The following is a 20,581-nucleotide window of genomic DNA, read 5'->3' as shown; positions in this document are numbered from 1 at the left end:
GTAAAAAAACACATAGGGCCTCATTACAACTCAGGCGTTAAGGGTTAACGCCACCGTTAACCCTTAACGCCTGATTCTGATTTTAACGCCTGCTTTTAGCAGGCGTTAAAATCCATGGCGCTAACCTGCCATGGTGCTAATTACGCCGCCGTAATTTACGGCGGCGTAATTAGCGCCTTCCCCACTCCCATTATGCCCTATGGGGCAAAAATGGGAATGGGGAAGGGAAAATGGGAAATGGGGATTTACCGCCCCACTCACCTTGGAATGGGGCGGTAAATCCACCATCCACCATGGTGTAAACAGAGTTTACACCATGGTGGTAAAGTTGGTGCACTTAGCACCAAGGTTGTAATAAGGCCCATAAACTTCAAAGCCCTCTGCATTGCTCACAAATTACTACACGTAGAAGGAGCCGAATTCCTGCAAGCCAAAATGAACCGCTACCAACCAGGAAGAAACCTAAGATCAAGCAACTACCTCCAAATCTAAACGAAATGCTGCAAAAAAAGAAAATACTGAGGAAGCACATTCTCCTGTCTAAATTCTCCTGTCTAATAGCCAATCTATGGAACTCAATCCTGAAGGAAATGAGAACGACAGAAGATCACCTTACCTTCAGAAAATGATTGAAAACCTGGCTATTCAGCTCACCAAGACTGTCAGGTAGGTAGTCCGAATCTTGACTGGCGCACAGGCAGCACAAACTCCTACCTCCCTGTAGGGTCTTGGCACCTCTGAATGGTAATTACCACAGGCCACCGCAACCCGCCGGGGGAAGAGGGTTAGGGTCCGTTGCTTGGATGGGTAGAGAGTTTCAGGATAACGGGAAAGAAGGTTAGGAAATGGTAGTGGATGGGAAGGGGGAATTTAGGGTAACATGCTCCTCCGCTCCTCCTGCTTCTGGGTCTTCAGTTGTGCTTCACTCCGCCCTTATTGTCATGCACACCTCATTCACACTATGTGCGAGTATTGTATGGAAGACTTTGTACTGGAGCTTCTAACCAAAACACTGTGGGCCGTTGGCCTTTATATGCGTTTTTGTGCTGCGCTATTGCCTGATGCTCAACGAGCTACTTTAGACATGCTGTGCACTAATTATGCACCATAAACAAACATGGATTCAAAATGCACCCTGAATTACATTTCATGCAGAATAAACCTCCCCTGCATTAACACCATGCGATCCTCCCATAAAGAACCTCTCAATGAGATGAAACAAGAAATAAACTTAGCTGCGGTTTTCTTTGTCTGTCCCACAGTCTCCCTGGCTAGTCCGTGCAGTTTTGACAATGTTCTGAAAGTTCTGCAACGCCGCTGTACAATACCAAAACAAATCAGAGTATGTGCGGCAGCAGCATTTTACATTTCTTGGTGCACTCCGGAATGCGTTCTACTTGCGTGTGATCACACGATCTCGGCTCAGTAATCACGTTGCCCATGGTTGCTTACACCTCGAGCTTACACGAAATATCGTTGCCCAAATCAAAGCAAGCGGGTATTTGTTAATGCATGCAGGTCATGCGGGTTTTATGCGTAACAGTCTCGCCTCTTCCCCCTGTCCGGGAACACTCTGCTTTGTATGCAGTCCTAGCCGCGTATTAGGCATGAATGCGGTTTCAACTGTTCCCAACTTTCACTCGCGGTAAACAAGCTGTAAGAACTTATCTTGATTATGAACGCGGGGGCCTGTGGATATCAGGCGGGAGCTTGTGCCCCACGTAGGCGTGCCTGCTGGAGCTCTGTGAAACGCGTCTTTTCCCTCTGAGTTCCGTAATTGCGAGCGCTGTCTCTTGGGCGCAGCTTGCGCATGTGCGATGGTTTGGGCGTGGCGCTTTCTCTACCGGCAGACATGTGCACAATACGGCCTGCTGGGTAGTGTAGTCTTTGGGCTGTTCTCCATCCCTGAGCCTTCTTCCTGAAACGGGGATGGAGAACTCGCCTGGAGAAAAATGTTGTGGGCCCAAATGCAGGATTAACCCCTCCAGTGCCCCCCATTGTACCAGCTACATGCCCATCCCTGACGGAGACTAGCATAAAAACGGGTACCTTCCACAACTATCACTGCAGACCCAAGACAATCAAGGGACAGTACGGAAACTGGAACCAACAATAAAACAACCACACTGTACTAACCACCCCTGCTCCTCACTCCTCCCCTGCATACCCCACACATACGTCACACGACCTAATTGGCCAGCCCTACCACACACAACACTAAACCCACACATCTGCCAACAGAACAAACTGCTGCAAACAAACAACCGAGACACTGCACCTTACCCCTCCGGACACAATAACCCGAGTGCGCACAATCCAATCAAACACAGAAAGCTGACATGCACAGACGCCAGTTTCTCCTGGTTCTGCAAGCACCAACAGAAGAGCCCAACCTCTATCCTATCAGCCTTCCCTCACTAATCTACCAACCCTCATTTTTACAGAGCTACTTGAGCGCTTGGAGACCATACAAATTGTAGTAGTGCATGGTAAAAATCAACTTAACATAACATCGCTTCGTTTACTGGGTAGATGTTTCCTTATTGTGCATAATGTGTACAACTTTCAAAATGTGAGTTGTTTTGTGTCTAATTGTGTGCATTTCAGGATCCTGACCGCTGCACCAAGGTGCACACTTTTACAACTATGCTAATGATTATGCCGTTGGTTGATTTGTACTTCTATTCATACATTTACAACTGGACCTTCATGTTCTGCCTTTTAAGTTGACAAGCCAACGTTTACTTTTTAATTGCGTGTGTAGAAATAAAAAGTATGGAACTTTTGGCCTGCACTGTTTGTTTGGAGGAACTTAATATGTATACGCTTCAATAACGAGGGCACGAGATACAGCTGAGGACGCGCACTCTACCCAGGACCCTCTCCTCTCACCACATTCCAACATCACACAGAAACCTCAGACTAGGTTCCCGCACAGCCGTTTCTCACAACTCTACGCCCAGCAATCCCCATGTCCTCATCCCATGTACCAGCATTACGCCCACTCCTAAATCATCCATCCCATCCAACTCCAAGCATAAAAAACAAACAAAACAGCAGTTTCCTAACAGAATCCAGGTAGCGCCACTACTCAAATGCGCACTACTTAACACCTGCTCGCTCACTGCCCATGCCCTGGAAATAAATGACCTTCTCTCCAGTTTCAACTTACATCTGCTAGCCATCACAGAGACCTGGCTACATGAAGCATCAGGCCCCGCCATTACTTTAGCCGTGCCAGAAGGCTAATCCATCCTTAGGCAAGACAGACCAACAAATTCAGGAGGCGGGGTTGCCTTAATCTATAAAGACATCCATCATATCAGACCCACGCCTCACACATGGGAAGAGAATGCAGACATACTATCAGCCAAACTACCACTCTCTCACAACAACACCATTAATGTCCACGTCATCTACCGACCCCCAGGACTCCCAGCCGATTTTCAAGGGCAAATCACTCACATTATCAGCGAAAACATTAAAAAATCCACCAAAACCATACTCCTAGGTGATCTTAATCTAGGCTATAACGATCCCAAGGACAAAACAGCAATCTCCTTCCTTAAGGACTTCTCCAACCTAGACTTCAAACAAAAAATTGTGTCGCCCACCCACACTAAAGGCAGAACTCTAGACTGGCTGGCTGAACATAACTGCAACTCATCTATCACCTCCAACACATTCCTCCCTTGGACAGATCACAGCTGCATACAATTCACTATCCCCACGACACCTACCAAAAAAACATTATTACGTAAATCTGCCATCTTAACCAGAAGCTCAAAAAAATTAACTGCAGACAACTTATGCCCCTTCTCAACACTCCATGCCTCGCCCCATTCTTCTCACAAGATCCTAACATTCTAGCAGACATTCTCAAGGATACGCTCACTAATGCAATAAATTCCATTGCTCCTCCGGAAGAAAAAAAAGAAAAAAAGTCCTTCCATTCCAATGCATGGTTCAGAGGACCTCCAAGCTCTGCGTAACAACAAGCGCCAGGCGCTCCAAGATTGGCAAGCAAACCCGTGCGACATCACCAAAGACTTATTCAAAGTCTTCGCAAAAAAATACAAAGCTGCCATCTTCCATGCCAAATCTGAGTCATACCCCTGTCGAATATCAGACTCTAAATCCCACTCAAGGGAACTCTTCTCCATCTTTAAAGAGCTTACCATGCCTCCCACTTCTACTGACGAGATCGCTAAGGATGAAGCTTGGTGCAACAGTATCCAAGCTGCCATGCTCAACAAAATAGACCTCCTACAAAACAAAATCCTTGACCACTACCCTACCGAAACAGAGTCAGCACTCACAGTCTCAAACCTATAGCAAAACCATTAACATCCCTAAATTTGCCTTCAACGTAGTCTCAGAACTAGAAGTCCTGGACATCCTGAAACATCTGAAACCATCGACCTGCAAAGGCGATACATGCCCTCCAAAGTTAATTAAGGACTGCGCTGAACCACTTGCCCCACTCATTACCGCATTCATTAATTCTTCTTTCAAGACTTGCTCCGTCCCAGACAGTCTCAAAGAAGCTTGGGTGCGCCCACTTCTAAAAAAAGCCCACTCTCGACCCCACGCTGCCCAACAACTACAGACCTATAACGACAGTCCCTTTCCTTCTCAAAATTCTAGATAAAGTGGCACACAGCCAAATCCAACAATACCTTGAAACAAACTCCATCCTAGGTACCAGACAGTCAGGTTTCCGCAAAGGCCACGGAACAGAGACTGCTCTGCTGGACCTTAAAAACCAAATAACTAAGATATTGGACACAGGTAAACTTGCCCTTCTCCTTCTCCTTGACCTCTCAGTGGCCTTCGTGCTAGTGGACTACAAGACCCTCACTTCACACCTCTCCCACTCTGCACATTTCTCAGACCAAGCCCCTCATGGATAACATCCTTTTTAGAAGGGAGGGTCATGAAAGTCTTTTCAAACACATCCAACGCAACACCATCCATAATTCACTGCAGTGTCCCACAAGGCTCTTGTACAGCACCTACGCTGTACAACCTCTTTCCAAAGCCTCTTTTCGATAAACTGAATGCACCTGGGATCGCCTACACCAACTACGCAGATGACACCCAAGTGCTCCTCCCACTAACTGGCTCATACCACACAGACGCCCTGGCCCTAAAGCATATATACGCCACTATTCAAGCCTGGATGGCCACTAACGGCCTATGTCTTAACGGGGATAAGACTGAAATCCTGATACTTGGCCAAAAGTCTACACTTGCCAGGCTAGATAGTCTATGTCAATTTTAACATTGACAACTGCACTATCCCAGTCCTATCTTCTGTGAAAACGCTAGGGGTCTACATTGATGCAACCTTGTCTATGGATAAACAAGTCAGTGCCATTGTCTCTGCATCCGCACTAAGCACCAAATGCATCAACGCCATCAAACCATTCCTCACCAAAGAAAACTGCCTATCAATAGCAAGAGCTACCATAGGCTAAACTTGACTATTGTAACGCACTCCTAGCTGGCACCTCTGAAAAAAACCTAAACAAACTTCAGGTCACTCAAAATAATGCTCTGAGAGCAGCCTTAAGCATCTCCAAAAGGGACCACATCTCACATGCAAGACATTCTGCTAATTGGCTCCCTGTCAAAGAACGTATCGCCTTAAAGGTTCTGACCACTACCCACAAATGTATCCATCACACTGCACCATCATATCTCTCAGACACTATTCACAGACCGGCCTCATTCAGACCTACCAGACTTTGCTACACTAACCAACTCACTGTACCACATATCAACAAGATTACAGCGCGAGGTCGGGGTTTCCCCTACATAGCACCCAGACTCTGGAACAATCTCCCTCACGCTCTAAGAGCAGAATGCTCCCTTACAGCTTTTAGAAAAAAACTCAAAACCTCGCTCTTTAACTAAACTACCTCTACCTGCACATTGCTAATGTTTCTATTGTCTAAACCTGCATCCCTGTATGCCTCTATGTTGTAACTAAGTATCGCTATTTTTGTAACCCGCGCCAGGATGCCTGAGGGCTGTTTCTGTGCGCTTAACAAATACGAATAAATAAATAAAGATACCAATGTACCTTTTAGGTGATCATTTCCTTATGGAAATGAGGATTCCCTTCCTTAAAATTGATATTTTGAGATGATGACAGATGACATACTTCGGTTGATTTTCACCCTAAAATACACCCGCCCGTAAAACGCCAAGATGGGAGGGGAGGCTTGGGAATATGTCATGTATACTTATTGGGCCTCATTACGAGTTGCCCGGTAAAACCGGGTTCATTACCGGCATGCCGGAATGAGCGGGTCCGTGCTCGTATGAACACGCTAATAGCGGGTGATTACGAGTGCGCGAGCACGTGCGTCCCCCCATGCCGGTAGTGGCAATACCGCCATGCCGCTAAAGGGCCTCCAACTCCCCTATACCGGCATCGTGGGACCCGCCCATAGCGGTACCGCCTCATACCAACCCCTAAATACCGGCATGGTAATACCGGCATGATAATACCGTGTTCGCCAAAAAACTGACCCGGAAATTACGTCATCGCGCAGGAACGGGAAATGGGCTGGTGGCCATCTTTAAAAACACAATCCATTGCCATCCTCCATTACCACCAGCCGATACTCGGAGAGCACAGTGGAAATCCATAGAGGATGTCAAAGGCTACCAGGAAGACCACCCCCCGGCTGCGTAAACAGCGGTACTCAGACGCAGAGCTCACCATATTAGTGGACACTCTAGCTGCACATGCAGGCACAATACAATACCACGACAAGAAGCGGGAGGTGCAGCAACAAAAGTGGCAAATCTGGCAGGAGGTAGCCCGCAAGGTATCAGCCTTAGGTCCCACCCCACGCAGTTTGAGGGACTGCAGGAAGCGGTGGGATGACCTCCGGTTGAGGGTACGCAATATCATGGCCACCAATCGGAGGGAGGCCATGGCCACAGGCGGGGATGCCCACCCCCCTGCCAAATTGATGCCCTGGGAGGAGACGGCCAGCAGATTCATCAGTCCTGAGTCCATCAAGGGATTATGCGAGATGGAGACGGGTGCGGCATCAACCGCGGAAGGAGGTGAGTGACCCTGCAGCTCCCTGTAGGGGAGACCATGAAGTAGCACAAGTGAAGTGGTAGAGAGTCTAGGCAAGGCAATGCATGTCCCAACACCCACATGACCATTCCCAAATACAGATGGCGGGCCAAACGCTGCCACACTGAAATGCATGCTGAGTGCCCATCCCTTAACCAACACACAGCCAACACACCTGGAGCTTGCCCATGTGATACTTCACACAAACCCAAAATCAATGGCATGCCACCTGCCATGCAGTGAATGCTTACATGCCCCCTCTGAATACCCTGCGTGACACACCTGTAAGACATGAAAGCATGATCAAATGAATAATGAACAGCACCGCCACTGCCATGTCACACCATCACTGATGCCCTGCATCTCTTCTACCCCCCCAGGCACTGATGAGGAAGAAGCAACCCAGGAGACAACTGCGAGGGCATCCACCTCACATCGTAAGAAGACGGCAACCACCACCACCACCTCTGCTGGAGACAAGCAGGCCACACCCACACCTCTCCAAGGGGAGTCCCTGGAAGCACCCGCCTCCAATGGGGAAGAACTTGATGCCAGTGTGGAGCCTGAGGGAGACACTGAGGAGACACGCCCGGCCACCCCGCGCCCCGTGCCTACTCCCTCGCCCCAACACCTGCAGTCACCCACCTGCAGTGAAGTTGATCCCTGCCTCCATGACTGTGACCTACCCACCTCTGAGGAGTCCAGTCCCGAAAATGTCATCCACGTGACTGCACAATCCACCACTCTAGCCCCCTCCAGAACCCTGGAGACACGATTGTCGATGGTGGAGGCCCAACAGGAGGCCATGTTGGACCTACTCCGCTAGTACATAGCAGACGGGGAGGAAACCAGGCGGGGTATTGCCACAGCAATTGAGGGACCACAGCGGCCATCGAAGCAAACACAGCCGCTGTCAATGCATCGGCTCGGCTAATGAGGGACTGCCTAGGGGCGGTGAGACAGGTGCTGACCTCAATGCTGCTTCATATGCAGCGGCCACGGCTTGCAGGAGGTGTGGAACCTGCCAGCGAATCACCTACTACCTACACACCAGCTTCATCTGCCCACACCAGACCAGTGCGCCACACACGTAGGAGTGCAAGGCACACTGAAAGGCCGCCTCTGGACAGGAAGAAGTCCCGGAAGTAGTGTGGGGGGACAATGGTAGTGGGACACAAGGTTGGGGGTGAAGGGGTGCATCTTGTGGAGTCTATTGGGGGTGTTGGTGTTTGTTGGGGGGGTCAGGGAGTTTGTTGGGGGGGACTGGGAGTTTGTTGGGGGGTCAGGGAGTTTGTTGGGGGGTCAGGGAGTTTGTTGGGGGAGTCTGGGAGGGGGGAGTGGGCACATTTTTGCTGTTGTAAATAATACACACGTTGTGATAAGAAAAATCCATGGCTGGACATTGTTATTTTTGTGTGCATCCATTTAATGTGGTACGGTGTTCAGTGCCCTACTCCCAACATTCCCTGTGTGCATTTCCACATTGGCCCAGTGTCTGACTGACACAAGTCTTTCATAGTCCCTGTATTTCAGAAGTATTCGTGAATTAGTGCTTGGCGTACAGCATAGCCATCCCGTGCATCACGTACTGGCAGGGGGGCTACTTCACCTCCGTCTCCATCCTCATCATCCTCACCCGGCCCATGCATGTCAATGTCAGGTGGCAGTGGTACATTTCTCCAGACGCACATGTTGTGCAGCATGACACAGGCCATGGTGATCTTTGCCACCTTCTCAGGCATATATAGGAGTGCCACACCAGACCTGCTGAGGCAGCGGAACCGCCCCTTCAACAGGCCAAAGGTCTGCTCAATCACAACACGGGTACGGGTGTGCACACGATTGTACTCCTCCTCATGGATGGTCTGCGGGTTACGCACAGGGGTGAGTAGCCACGGCCTCAAGGGATATCCTCCATCACCTGCAAGCAGATTCAAATAGGTGTGTGTCACTCTGAACTGCCACATTCAGGGAGCACAGTCATGGCGGCCGCTATTTGGTGTGGCCATGCAGATGTCCCTGTAAGCATGAAAAAATGTTATCTTTGGTGCAATCTATACTGTCATGAGGTGTGGTAGTCTGGATGGCGTTCAATAGATGATGCAGTGTGTAATCATGCATGCTGAGGCAGATATGCTGTGGTAGTGCAACAATGTTTTGACTCCAATTCATGCTGTTCATTATTTACTATGCATGGTCACACTCTCCACATTGCCACACTTGCCATCCTGTTCATTCATGCATTGCTTGCCATCAACATGGTGGCCTGGTTGTGCCTCTTACTTGTTCTCATCGATATGCATTATTTGTGATATGTGGCCCAGTGAAGTGTCATGTACCGTTTGACTGGTTCAGGTCAGGAGTGTTTGGCTTTGCATGCATTCTCCAATCACCGGCTATACCCACCCAGGTGCAGTATTCCCCCCCCTTATGCATCCCCACACATCAGTACCCCAAAGCACTGCCATGGGACGATTGTGCAACTCACCAAGCAGCCAGGCACGTGGTCCGGCATGTCGCTCCATGTGATGGGGTAGCGTGGAATTACCCAGTAACATGGCTTCATGTGTTGATCCAGGAAATCGGGCGCAGCAATGGGTGATGATCTTCCTGGAGTCACATACCATTTGCACATTGATGGAGTGGTATTGCTTGCGATTGCGGTACACCGCCTCTATGGCATGGGGGACTACCAATTCCATATGGGTGCAGTCGATGGCAGCGACACAATTGGGCATGCCTGCCAGTGCATGGAAGCCTACTTTGGTTTCGGCTATCTCCTGGGCATTCCGTGGTAGGGATATATGGGTGCTTGCGTGCTTCAGGAGGGCATCCAGCACTTGGTTCAGCATGCATGAAAATAGTGGTTGTGAAATGCCATGCAGCTGGCCCACTGTGTGTTGATGGGTGCCTGTGGCCAGGAAGTGTAGCACAGGCACCACCTTTAGTAGTGGGGGGATGGCAGTGCGTATTTCTATGTGGCTGGCAATGTCGTTCTGTATCATGTCCACTATGGTGGTGATGGTGTCACGGTCCAACCGGTACATGGTGTGGATCTGCTCAGGGGTTAGGTTGAATGGGCTGGGTCTGGTGCGAGGGATTGGTGGCTGCCTACGAGGCACTGGTGGCTGCGCTGGTGGCAATTGCTGGGCCTGTCTCACCCTCCTTCTCCTCCTGCGTCTCCTCTGTGCAGCCTGTTCTTGATGCTGTAGTTGTTGCTGTAGTTGTAGCAGTATAGGCATGTCCTCCAGTGCCATGATTGCAACTGCTAGTGGTAGCATTTTGGTGTAGGAGGGGGTGTGATGTGTAGGTGTGCTCCTTTTGTACTGGGCCACTCTACATTGCCTACACCTGTGGGGGGGGTTGTGGTGTGTGGGTGTGCTCAGTTTATACTGGCACAGCCTCCATTGACTCCACCTGTGGGGATTGTGTGCACCTGTGGCAGCTGCCTTGTATCCTGCTTGCTGTTTGCGGGTGGTCTGCGATGCCTGTATGGCCGGCATCATGCAGGCCGTGATTACCGGCTTCGCAATGCCGGTATTTGCATGTATGCGTGGGTTGGAATTACCCCCTATTACCGGCATGCCGGTATTTGCTCCCTGAAGGGGCGCGTGTACGTGCCTATGCCGCTATTAGCGGCACCGTTGTTTAGTGTGCCGCTAATACCGGGTTTGCGGGTCGGAATGCAACGGGACGGTAAACTATGCCGGTATTTCCACACCGGCATCGTTTTTGCCTTACCGGCATACCTCGTAATGAGGCCCATTATGTTTTGCTGTCTACATAATCTGAGAGAGCTAGAAACTAGTTCATAGAAATACAGCCATTGTTGCCATTTTGTTTCAGTGGCATACATCTTTGGTGATAAGGGCATTAAGAAGTACATTTTTATCTTCCCATAATTTTAAATTCGAGTGTAACCATAGCACACCACATTCCTTAATACATATTTAGTCACATATTAATAAAACTGCTAATTTTAACCAACCTTAATGAGTTAATTTTGAAATACCAGTTCTTAGGAATTTTAAAAGCTGAAATCAAGCTTGATCGAGCCAGAAATATAAATTAGTTAAAAGATGTCTACAGATGCATGGTTTCCCAAATGCTGAAAGTGTAACAGTTGAGCTTCCTTGTAACTTCAACTATCTCTACTTTCACTTTAGCTTTTTTTTTTTCTCATTTGTGATTGTATTTGTATTAACACATTTACCATACAATCACATAGGGCCTCATTACGAGTCCAGCGGTAACCGTGCCAGAAATTCCGGCAGGTTACCGGCAGACTCGTATTACCGTTCCGCCTCCGTGATTCCCAGAATCACTGGGGCATTACAACCCCAGTGACCCGGTAATTCCGGAGGCGGAATTCGGCAAATCCCCATTCCCATGGAGTCCCATAGGACTCCATGGGAATGGGGAAGTGGAAACACCGGCACCATCTTGTAATGGTGCCGGTGTTTCCACGTCCGCCTGCAGGCGGGTGATATTAAACCCGGCAGGTCTGACCTGGCGGGAATGACACCTCCCACCTGCAGAACTCGAGATCAGCTGGTCCGGAAACAACGGTGGCGGCGGGTTTACCGCCACTGTTATTTCCGGACCGACTGACTCGTAAAGAGGCCCATACTTTGGATGTAAAATGTCCTTATTTTCCTCAGTACTTCAACTTTTCTTGTTAAAGCCCAGTTGCGTTTGTGCCAGGACGTTTCGATGCGAGGACACACTTTTGTATGCTAAACGTAATAGTATGTACATGTTTTTAATTGTAACATATCAATTTGTGTTTCCACATTAAGATATGTGTTGTGACATTCAGAAGATGCTACTCAACCTACGCTTATGTTAACTTTTAAAGTAAGTGTGCTGAGGTGTAACAGCAAGTCTGCAACACTGAGTCGACTTATTGGGGCCTTAATGTTTCTTTAAAGCAGCAGGTAATGAAAAAGAGCAATTAATGACAACCTGGGATTTCAACTTTAACGCGCGTTATTTAATATCCACAAATTCACCTGTAACCTTGCACTTGTTATAGCAGACACCAGTCTTCACTTCTCTTCGGACGCTCTTCGGACGCCACTGTGTGGATACACTCCTTCCTCAAACACCGGAACAGTAGAGTCTTCATCAGAGAGACTTTGCTGATCCTATCTGCGCCCCACTAGGAGTACCACAGGGATTGTGTCTCTCACCAACGCTATACAATACATACCCAAACCCCTCTTCAACCTTCTTGACTCTTTGGGTGTCATCTACACTCATTTTGCAGATGATACCCAAATACTCATCCCCATCACGGGTAACTTCGCTCAGGACACCAACACAATAAATTCAGTTTACAGCACGATACAAAATTGGATGACCACGCACAAATTGTGCTTGAACGACGAAAAAACAGAACTCCTTGTTGTAGGCGCCCCATACCGCCTAAGAAAACTGAACCCCTGCTTCACCGCCTGCTGCATCAATGGTAGCACCATCCCTGTCCTGAAACAGGTAAAAGCCCTAGGAGTCCATCTAGAAGAGGAACTAACTATGACAAACACATAAATGCGCTGTCCTCCTCCGCGGCGTACACCTCACGGCTCAAATCCCTGGGCAGACAATTATTGGCTCCCAACAACTGCCTAATGCTCGCACGTGCTCTCAGCCTTTCCAAATTGGATTATTGTAACATTCTTCTCATGGGCACCTCAGCCTCTAACCTAGCCAAACTTCAGTTACTGCAGAATAAAGCACTGCGAGCTGCACTTGGGCTAAAACGTTCTGACCATATCTGCACCACCAGACGGGAGGTCCACTGACTGCCAATTAAAGTACAAATCGAATTTAAAGCCCTATATCTTGCTCACAAGTGCATCTATAAAGAGGCACTTGCCTACCTCAACGACACACTCTCCCAGAAACTGCCAGGTTGAGTACTTAGATCCAGCTCCAGTATCTCCTTGGTCACTCCCCCCCACCCCCCCACCCACACTTTAGGAGAAAAAGGGCTGGAGGCTCTAGTTTTGCTGTCACTGCGCCTTCCCTCTGGATCACCTCCGTGTGTATATCAGAATTGAACAATCCTATACTGCATTACAAAAAACTTGTAAAAAACTGGCTCTTCGACAGGTATGAGTGATGTTAGACAATCGTTGTAACCTTTATTCTTTCCTCTCTGTTACAAACGTTGTGATACCCCAGGGTTTGGGCGTACTATAAATGTCATACATTAATTAATTAAATAAATAAAGTACAGCTCGAATACTGAAGTGAAATACATGTGGCTGTACAATGTACACTGATAGAATAGCATTAAGCATGCACCAAAATCTACGACAACATTGCAGCAATTAACTGCTTTTATTGCATGCATCAATAAGAAATGGAAGTGAAAACTCATAATATATAATTCACTCCTTAATATTTTTTAGAATTGGTTCCACCTTTGAAAGAAAGTCTAAAGGTAAAAAAGAGTTGTGTCTTTCACTGCCAGTCTTGTGGTGCTGTCATTATGAAAGAAAGGTAAGAATCCAAATAACAAATGGTAAGTAAGTTTGAATCAATTTTACGCCATCAGAAAAAATGTATTGAAATTGGAAAAAAAAGTCATAATCAAAATTTTGTATGCGTTTAAAAAGTTGCCAATTGTTTTGTTTTAAATACTACAAACCAGGGGAAAGGAAACAATGTTATCAACCATTTATGAAAACCAAATGCATTAGATGATCTCATTGTTCGTTTAAAAGTCAGAGAAAAGATATCTACACTGCGATGCATGAATTTGCCACATGACACCTTTATAACTCATCACTTCATCCAGGACCTCCATCCGTACAGTGATCGATTGCTCAGCCTTCTAAGTTCTGTGTGTCACAGGTTTGAAACTTGGTGGTTCCACTAAGCCTGTCAATCTTCTACAGAAGATGAACAGTATACCACTGACAAGGATAATAACCGCATTGCGCTGTTTTACTGACGCACATTTTTTTGAAGTAATTTTCTACAAAGAAATTACTTTGAAAAAACTCATCTAAATATATATGGGTAAGGGGCGAGAAGGGAGTTGCGGTAGTGGTAATAGTATAGCAAATTGGAGGGGGGGGGGTCGCTGGTACCACCAAATAATTATTTTTTAAATTTTGCCTTTCTTTGAAGTAATTTCTTCTTAGAAAATTACTTATGTGCATTGGCAAAGGGACACGGAACCATAATAACACATCCCATTGCGCGTCTCGTGCACATGACGGTCCACCTGATCAGCAGCGGCAAACCGAGGGCAGTTGCATGTCAAGGTACTCTCCATACAGCAAATATTCACATCTGCAGCTCGACTCCTGCAAGAGTGTGCACTCGTTTGTAGCTCTCCTGCCACCACTCCTCTTCAGGGGACCCTTCTCTCCCATCATGCTCCTTTACGCAGCATCCAGCCGCATGGCTGGTCACAATTGTGTTTCTTTTCTGTACCTGAGATGGGGGCTCGCAGTTGGATGCTTATGCACCTGTGTTTTCCCCTTTTGCTGGTAGGCTTTTACTCCCTGTCCCCCACTCCCCTCATTTCAGAAATCATCTATTTATTTTTAGGATTTATTCCCTCTGCTTTGGAGGTTACAGTGCCAAAATGTGTAATACCTAATCATGAGCTGGTAGCTGACACTTCTGCTCATCTGTCTCCTCCTGGCTATGCCCCAACATGTATGTTTTAAGTCTACAGCTGTTATCCATTACTGTAATGTATATGGTATTTTGTCTAGAGACAAAAGTAAAAAGTTGGTCTCACTTTAAAAAGTAAAAAAATATATATTTTGTATTGCTCTTTTGTAACATTTGCATACCAATTTGTATATATCTCTACAGTGCAATAACACATTATCAACATTTTGTCAACTATGTTCTTTTATCTTAACTCTGAACTGTCCCCTCTCCCCCATGCCCTTTCAACTTAGCCAAATTGTAATCTCTGGTGCCATGTTATATTCAGCTTTGTTCCACACACATTGTCTGCTGTGCCTGAATCGAGTATTACGTTCCCGTCACAGCTTGTGCTGTTGTGAACAGGGTCACTGTTAACTCTGACCATTGTGTCAGGTCTTCACTGGAGTCTTGCCCCCTTACTGCTTGCTTCCACACCTCTGTCTCAGTCGTTGACCATTTGTTTAGTTCCTTCCACCACTGTGCTATTGACGGGCCTTTATGTAATTTCCATTCCATTGCTATACAGCGTTTTGCCAGTATATATATTAGGGTTTTCAATTTTCCTAACGCCTTTCCCTTCTTTTCCCTCTGGAAGAGCCCCAGTATGCATGCCTCCAGTGATTGGACATTCAGTTCAATGTGCCCTGTGGATAATTGTTGTGCACTATCTTTCCAGAACTTTGCTATAACTGGGCATTCCCAAAACATGCGAAGCATACCTGCATTTTCCTCCTTACATTTTGGGCAGCTTTGCTTACTTGCACCTTTAAATCCAGCTATTGTTCTCTGTGTCAAGTACGCTTTTAGCATTAGCTACATTTCTATTAGTTGAAATCTAGCATTCCTGGAAACCTTCTTGTGATAGTTTACCATTCCTTGTTCGTGAAGATCTTGCCCAGTTCTGTTTCCCAGCTTGCCCTGGTTTGGAGTTCCCTCTTTGCGTGATTATTTATGAGTACCTCATACAATCGTGATATTGCATGTTTCCCTTCTGAGATATTAATCATTGTTTCTATTTCTTCACTTTCCATTGTACCTTCTCCTATCCCCGGCCACCTCCTCTTAATCGTGTTCACTATGGATTGGTATAGGAGGTACTGTCCTTCGTGTATGCCTGTTATGTCCTGTAATTTTACAAAGCTTAACCATGTCCCATCTTTACGCAAGTCTCCTATCGTTATGACTCCACTTGTCTCCCAGTTGTTTCTCACATTGGCTCTCATCTGTCATCTCTGCTGCTAGGGGTATTTGTCACAATATCAGGTCTCTTATCTTGAGTTTTTTACAGGCCCTGTGCTCATCTGTATACCTAGTTTGACTAAGTGTGGGTATTCTTGCAGCGGTGCTGGGAGTATCCACAATACCACTTTTCGGTGTAGGTGTTTTATTGCTGGCTGTAGGAGTCTTGTGTTAGTTGTGGGTTTGTCTGCAAGCCAGCCAACTACATGCTGCAACTGCCCTGCCAGATAGTATAATTCAAAATTTGGGATTCTCAGTCTGGCTCTTTTATAGGGTCTTTGGAGGGTGCCAAGCGCTACTCTGTGCCTGCTTCTTTGCCATAGAAAGTGTCTGCACTAATTTTCGAGTTGGGTGAAGAATAGTTTAGGGAGGCTCTAGGGGATATTCCCAAAGCAATGTAGGAGTCTCCATAGCCCACAATAGTACTTCATTCCTGTACTGGCCTAATCTTGCATAGAGTGAGCAAAAAAAAATGTTGTTGCGTAATGATTTGGTGCGTATGTGTTCACTATACAAATTTGCCTGTTTTCCAAAGTGCCATGTATCAATACCATTCTGCCTACATCGTCCGTTTTGGTGTGTAGTATTTTCAGCGGAACTGTAGGAGCGACCCATATTAGGACACCCCTGGAATAGGCTGAGTACGTAGAGCCCGCCACAGTTCCTCCCCATTGTTGTGCTAATTTCTCCTGTCTGGTATTGTTGTGATGTGTCTCCTGCAATAAGGCTACTCCTATTTTGTTTCTACGCAAGTATGTAATTGTTCTGTGCCTTTTCACGTAACTGTTCAGGCCACGAATGTTCCAGGTCACTATTTTAATAGTACACTCCATAATGTGTGTACATTATTGACTTGGGTTGCTTCCACCCATTTAGGCTTGTATTCTTTGTGGTACTATTTGCTGATCTGGTCCATCTATGTGGTATACGATTTGGCTTCCCTTTTTCCCTTTTTGTTAACTCGCCTCCCACCCCCCTCCCCAACTGTCTATTCCATAACTTAAACAGCCCAGCTATGCAATTCATGCTCGGGCGTTCCCGCTTCAACTCCCTCCGTACCTAGTCTTCTGACCAGGCGTTTGGTGCACAACAGGTGGGTTCTGATCACGTACCCTGCCAAATCTGTATTGGAAAGTTAGGGCATCACTGTATTCAGTGTCTCCCCGCTTATAGAGTCAGTGTCCTCACTGTTTGACTTCCTGCACAGTAGCTTCTGTTCAGCTACGGCTTTGCTGTTTCCCCCGACTAGGGCAGTTATAGTCTGATTCTAAATACTATTTCCTTATTTGCTGATAGGACTTAAGGAAGTGCATATATGCTTGGTTATGCCTTTGCGCACGGCCTTACCGCAAGTTGGCTCTTACCCAGTCATCTGTAGTGTCATTCACTGCTTGGTGGTGGTGCTTTAATAATCTTCATATCTTCAGCCTTGCTGGATAGATTAGCATATATTCCATTGCTGCTTTCCTCAGTCTTTCCTTAGTAACTATAACATGAGCTCTACGCTTCTGGACTTGGAACTTATAATCGGGGTATATTACTAGCTTAGCTGAATGACAGGCCTGGAGGATGCTCCCAGTGGTGGTTTCCTTATAAGAGAACTGTGTGCACATTCCACTGTGAATCCTTGCATTAAATTTCCCAGGCCCAGTTTCTGCAGTAATGGGTTCTCAATATAGTTAGTGGGGTGGGGGCCTTCCATACCTTCAGGCAGCCTGAGGATTCTAATATTATTCCTTCGAGCCCGCCCTTCTGTATCTTCTGCTCTGTCCTCAAGTATTTAACTTTTTTGCTGCAATATTCTGAAGTCCGCTGTTGCTTGAGGGACCCCCTTGGTGTTGTCTGACACCTGTGCTTCAAACTGACCAGTGCGTTCTGCTAGTGCCCTCACGTCTTGTCGTAGCAGGCAGACGTCTACCATTGCTGCATCTATCTTCCCCTCCAGGGCTGTCTTCAATGCTGCTATAGCAGCCAATATCTGCTGATCTCCCTTACTCAGTGCGTCTTTCCTCAGCTGTACTTCCACTTGGGCTATTTTGGCCTTTGGTGAAGACTTCCATTATGGACTGTTTACCTTCTGTCTTGCCAGCTTTAGTTGCCATTTGCTTGCTGTTGTTCTGCAGCGTGTGTCTGTCTTAACTTTCCTGCTCTGTTATTATTAGCAGGCTGGGCCACTTAGTTGGGGTGACCTCTGCTTTCTGTCTCTTGATTACTTTGCTCAATTGCAGCACACTCTGTGCCCTACAGGGCTACTCACTCCTGTTGTCACCCGTGCAACGGGGTATTATCTTATGACTTGGCTTTGACCGTGGCCCTTGCACTTAGTTTCTTAATTGCATTCACCCTTTGCCCCTGTTCCGAGACCGCTCCACTCTTGTGCCGTTTTGCTAGTGTTGGCTGCCGGAGGTCGGTTTCACGTCTCCTTTCCCATTGTGGCAACATATCCATGTGCTTATTATGCTTGCGCCCTGCTGCGCCTCATTTGTTTGCGCAGTGGTTCTGTGTTATTTTATTGTGTCCTCGCCGGCTTCCAGGGCTCCCGCTTTGGCCCTCGGCACCCCAGGCTATGTGCGCTGAATCGTCCGCTTCTAGTTGACTAGGAACCGCACTACATGTCTTCCTTCACCGCGTTCCTACTGCCCCGGTCGCTCAAGTGCATACTTTTGGGCACCGGGGATCCCGTGCATACCTTGGGTCATCTCCGATTCCCCCGTGGGCCGCCCTCTCTGTTCTTGGGTGTGCTTGACTCTTGCTTGTGCCCTAACAGCTTCCTGATTCACTCAGCACTTCTTCCGAGGCTTCTCTCTTTGAGCTGCACAGCAGTGGTGGGCATTTTGATTGTCTCCTCGGTCCACCGCCGCTCGGGCGATACTGTTTATCTCTCGTTTCTGCTGCGCTAGGAGCACAGTTTCAGCACTCCGTTACAGTCACTTGCCCTTCTGCATTTTACAACTCAAAATGTCTTTCGTTTCTGGTCGTTTCTGCGGATCTTGTACAGATCGGGCAGGAGCTTCTGTGGAACACGTCCTCACTACATGGCAGTCAGCTACGCCTCCTCACTTAAAACAGTTATGCTAATACCTCCTCTGACAAAATAGTTCTTATAATATGTTTTTTTTTATCAGTTCTATTAATACATACAACCAAGGTTTATAATCATCTGTCTCTCTATCTTTCTCTTTCTCTCTCTGTGTCTCTCTCTTTCTCCCTCACACACCATTTTCTAACTCATCATGTTTCAATTGTGGACAGAATCATCTAATGCTATTTATTGCAGTTATAACAAGTAGCACACATGTCTACAAATATAATCAATTTTGATTTCTTGGGGTATACAAACATATACCACTTAATTTTAAAATGAGTTGGTACAATTCTATTAAGGGTAATGAGAGCACACTAAGCATTTAAACCTCTCAACTTGCTGAGTGGAAATTTAAAAACAATAAATCCATTTGAGGTTTTCGCTTTTGTTTTTAATAAATGTTTGATTAACTTGTCCCACTGTATATCATATCAAATAGTGTAGATGTTGTTATTCTGAAACCAACACCATTACTAGATTTTATGATGCACTTTCGAGTTATGTTATCATGCAACAATTGAATTCTATTCTAGAGGTATTTTGAGATGTAAAGTTAAGAGAAAAACCTGTGCACCTGTTCTTTGGTCCGATGGTAGCTTATTGATAGTCTGTTTCTATGTGTTGATTGTCGTGGCCTGTTGTCTAAATAAGATCCTTCTCAATTCCCTTCACATCCCTTCTGGCCCTTCTAGTTGAAATGTTTGCCATGAACCCTGTGCTCTTTGTTCGTCATATTTTCTTTTTTTTAAACGTTCTTTTTTGAGTGCTTGACATTACAACAGGAGGAATAAAAACATGGCAGTATTTATCATTACAGTTTTGTATTAGGTTATAACATTTAGGTATATAATCACATCAATGATTACCAGATTAGACAATGGAGACAAGAGTTTTACATTGTGTTTATGGGTCCGGTTATTCAACGAGGACCCATTTTAAGGCGGGCAGTTGACTATTCTGTATCAGACTCATGTACCTGCAGTGACTGTAAATAAATGCGGAATGGAGGCCATATGTATGTTGGCTTGCAGATTTGTATTGAGAACCATAGCTCTTGGTCAGAGACCCATGTAACTGCACATAGCCATTGTGACACTGTCGGACCCATGGATCTCAACCAAAGCAGTAGTATGCATCGAAACGGCAAATAACATACAGTGGCTGGCAAGTTTATGGTAGCTGCTTCGGACTAGCGCAGATTTGTGGGATACACAGGTCATTGTGTCTGGGACAGTGGTACAATCAAATATCTCAGACGTGGTATCGCAGACCCTGACCCAGAATTCTTTAAGACCTGGGCAGTCCCATATCATGTGGAAATATCTCTCCCCGTCTGCATGACATCTAGGACAATGGGAAGGGTGGTCCTTCGAAATGAGGTGCAGTCTGACGTGCATATGGTGGAACCGGTGCAGTATTTTGAATTGTATCAATCGGAATCTAAAGTTGAATGACACCGTTGCGGGTTTGTAGACACA

The 20,581-nt window shown here is 46.6% G+C and overlaps 1 protein-coding gene across 3 annotated transcripts in view; it reads left to right on the top strand.

Moving 5' to 3' along the window:
• UBE3D (ubiquitin protein ligase E3D) overlaps positions 1-20,581 on the top strand; it is a 1,234,197-nt gene that overhangs the window by 122,443 nt on the left and 1,091,173 nt on the right. For all 3 annotated transcript variants that reach the window (XM_069606318.1, XM_069606319.1, XM_069606317.1), the window contains exon 3: positions 13,519-13,609. In XM_069606318.1, the coding sequence (XP_069462419.1) occupies positions 13,519-13,609 (91 nt within the window). The remainder of the gene's footprint in view (positions 1-13,518; positions 13,610-20,581) is intronic.

This window comes from Ambystoma mexicanum, chromosome 4p (genome assembly GCF_040938575.1).
Source record: "Ambystoma mexicanum isolate Mex_15411 chromosome 4p, UKY_AmexF1_1, whole genome shotgun sequence".
Taxonomy (NCBI): Eukaryota; Metazoa; Chordata; class Amphibia; order Caudata; family Ambystomatidae; genus Ambystoma; species Ambystoma mexicanum.
The sequence above is the reverse complement of the archived record's forward strand: the minus strand, read 5'-3'. Positions and strand labels throughout refer to the sequence as shown.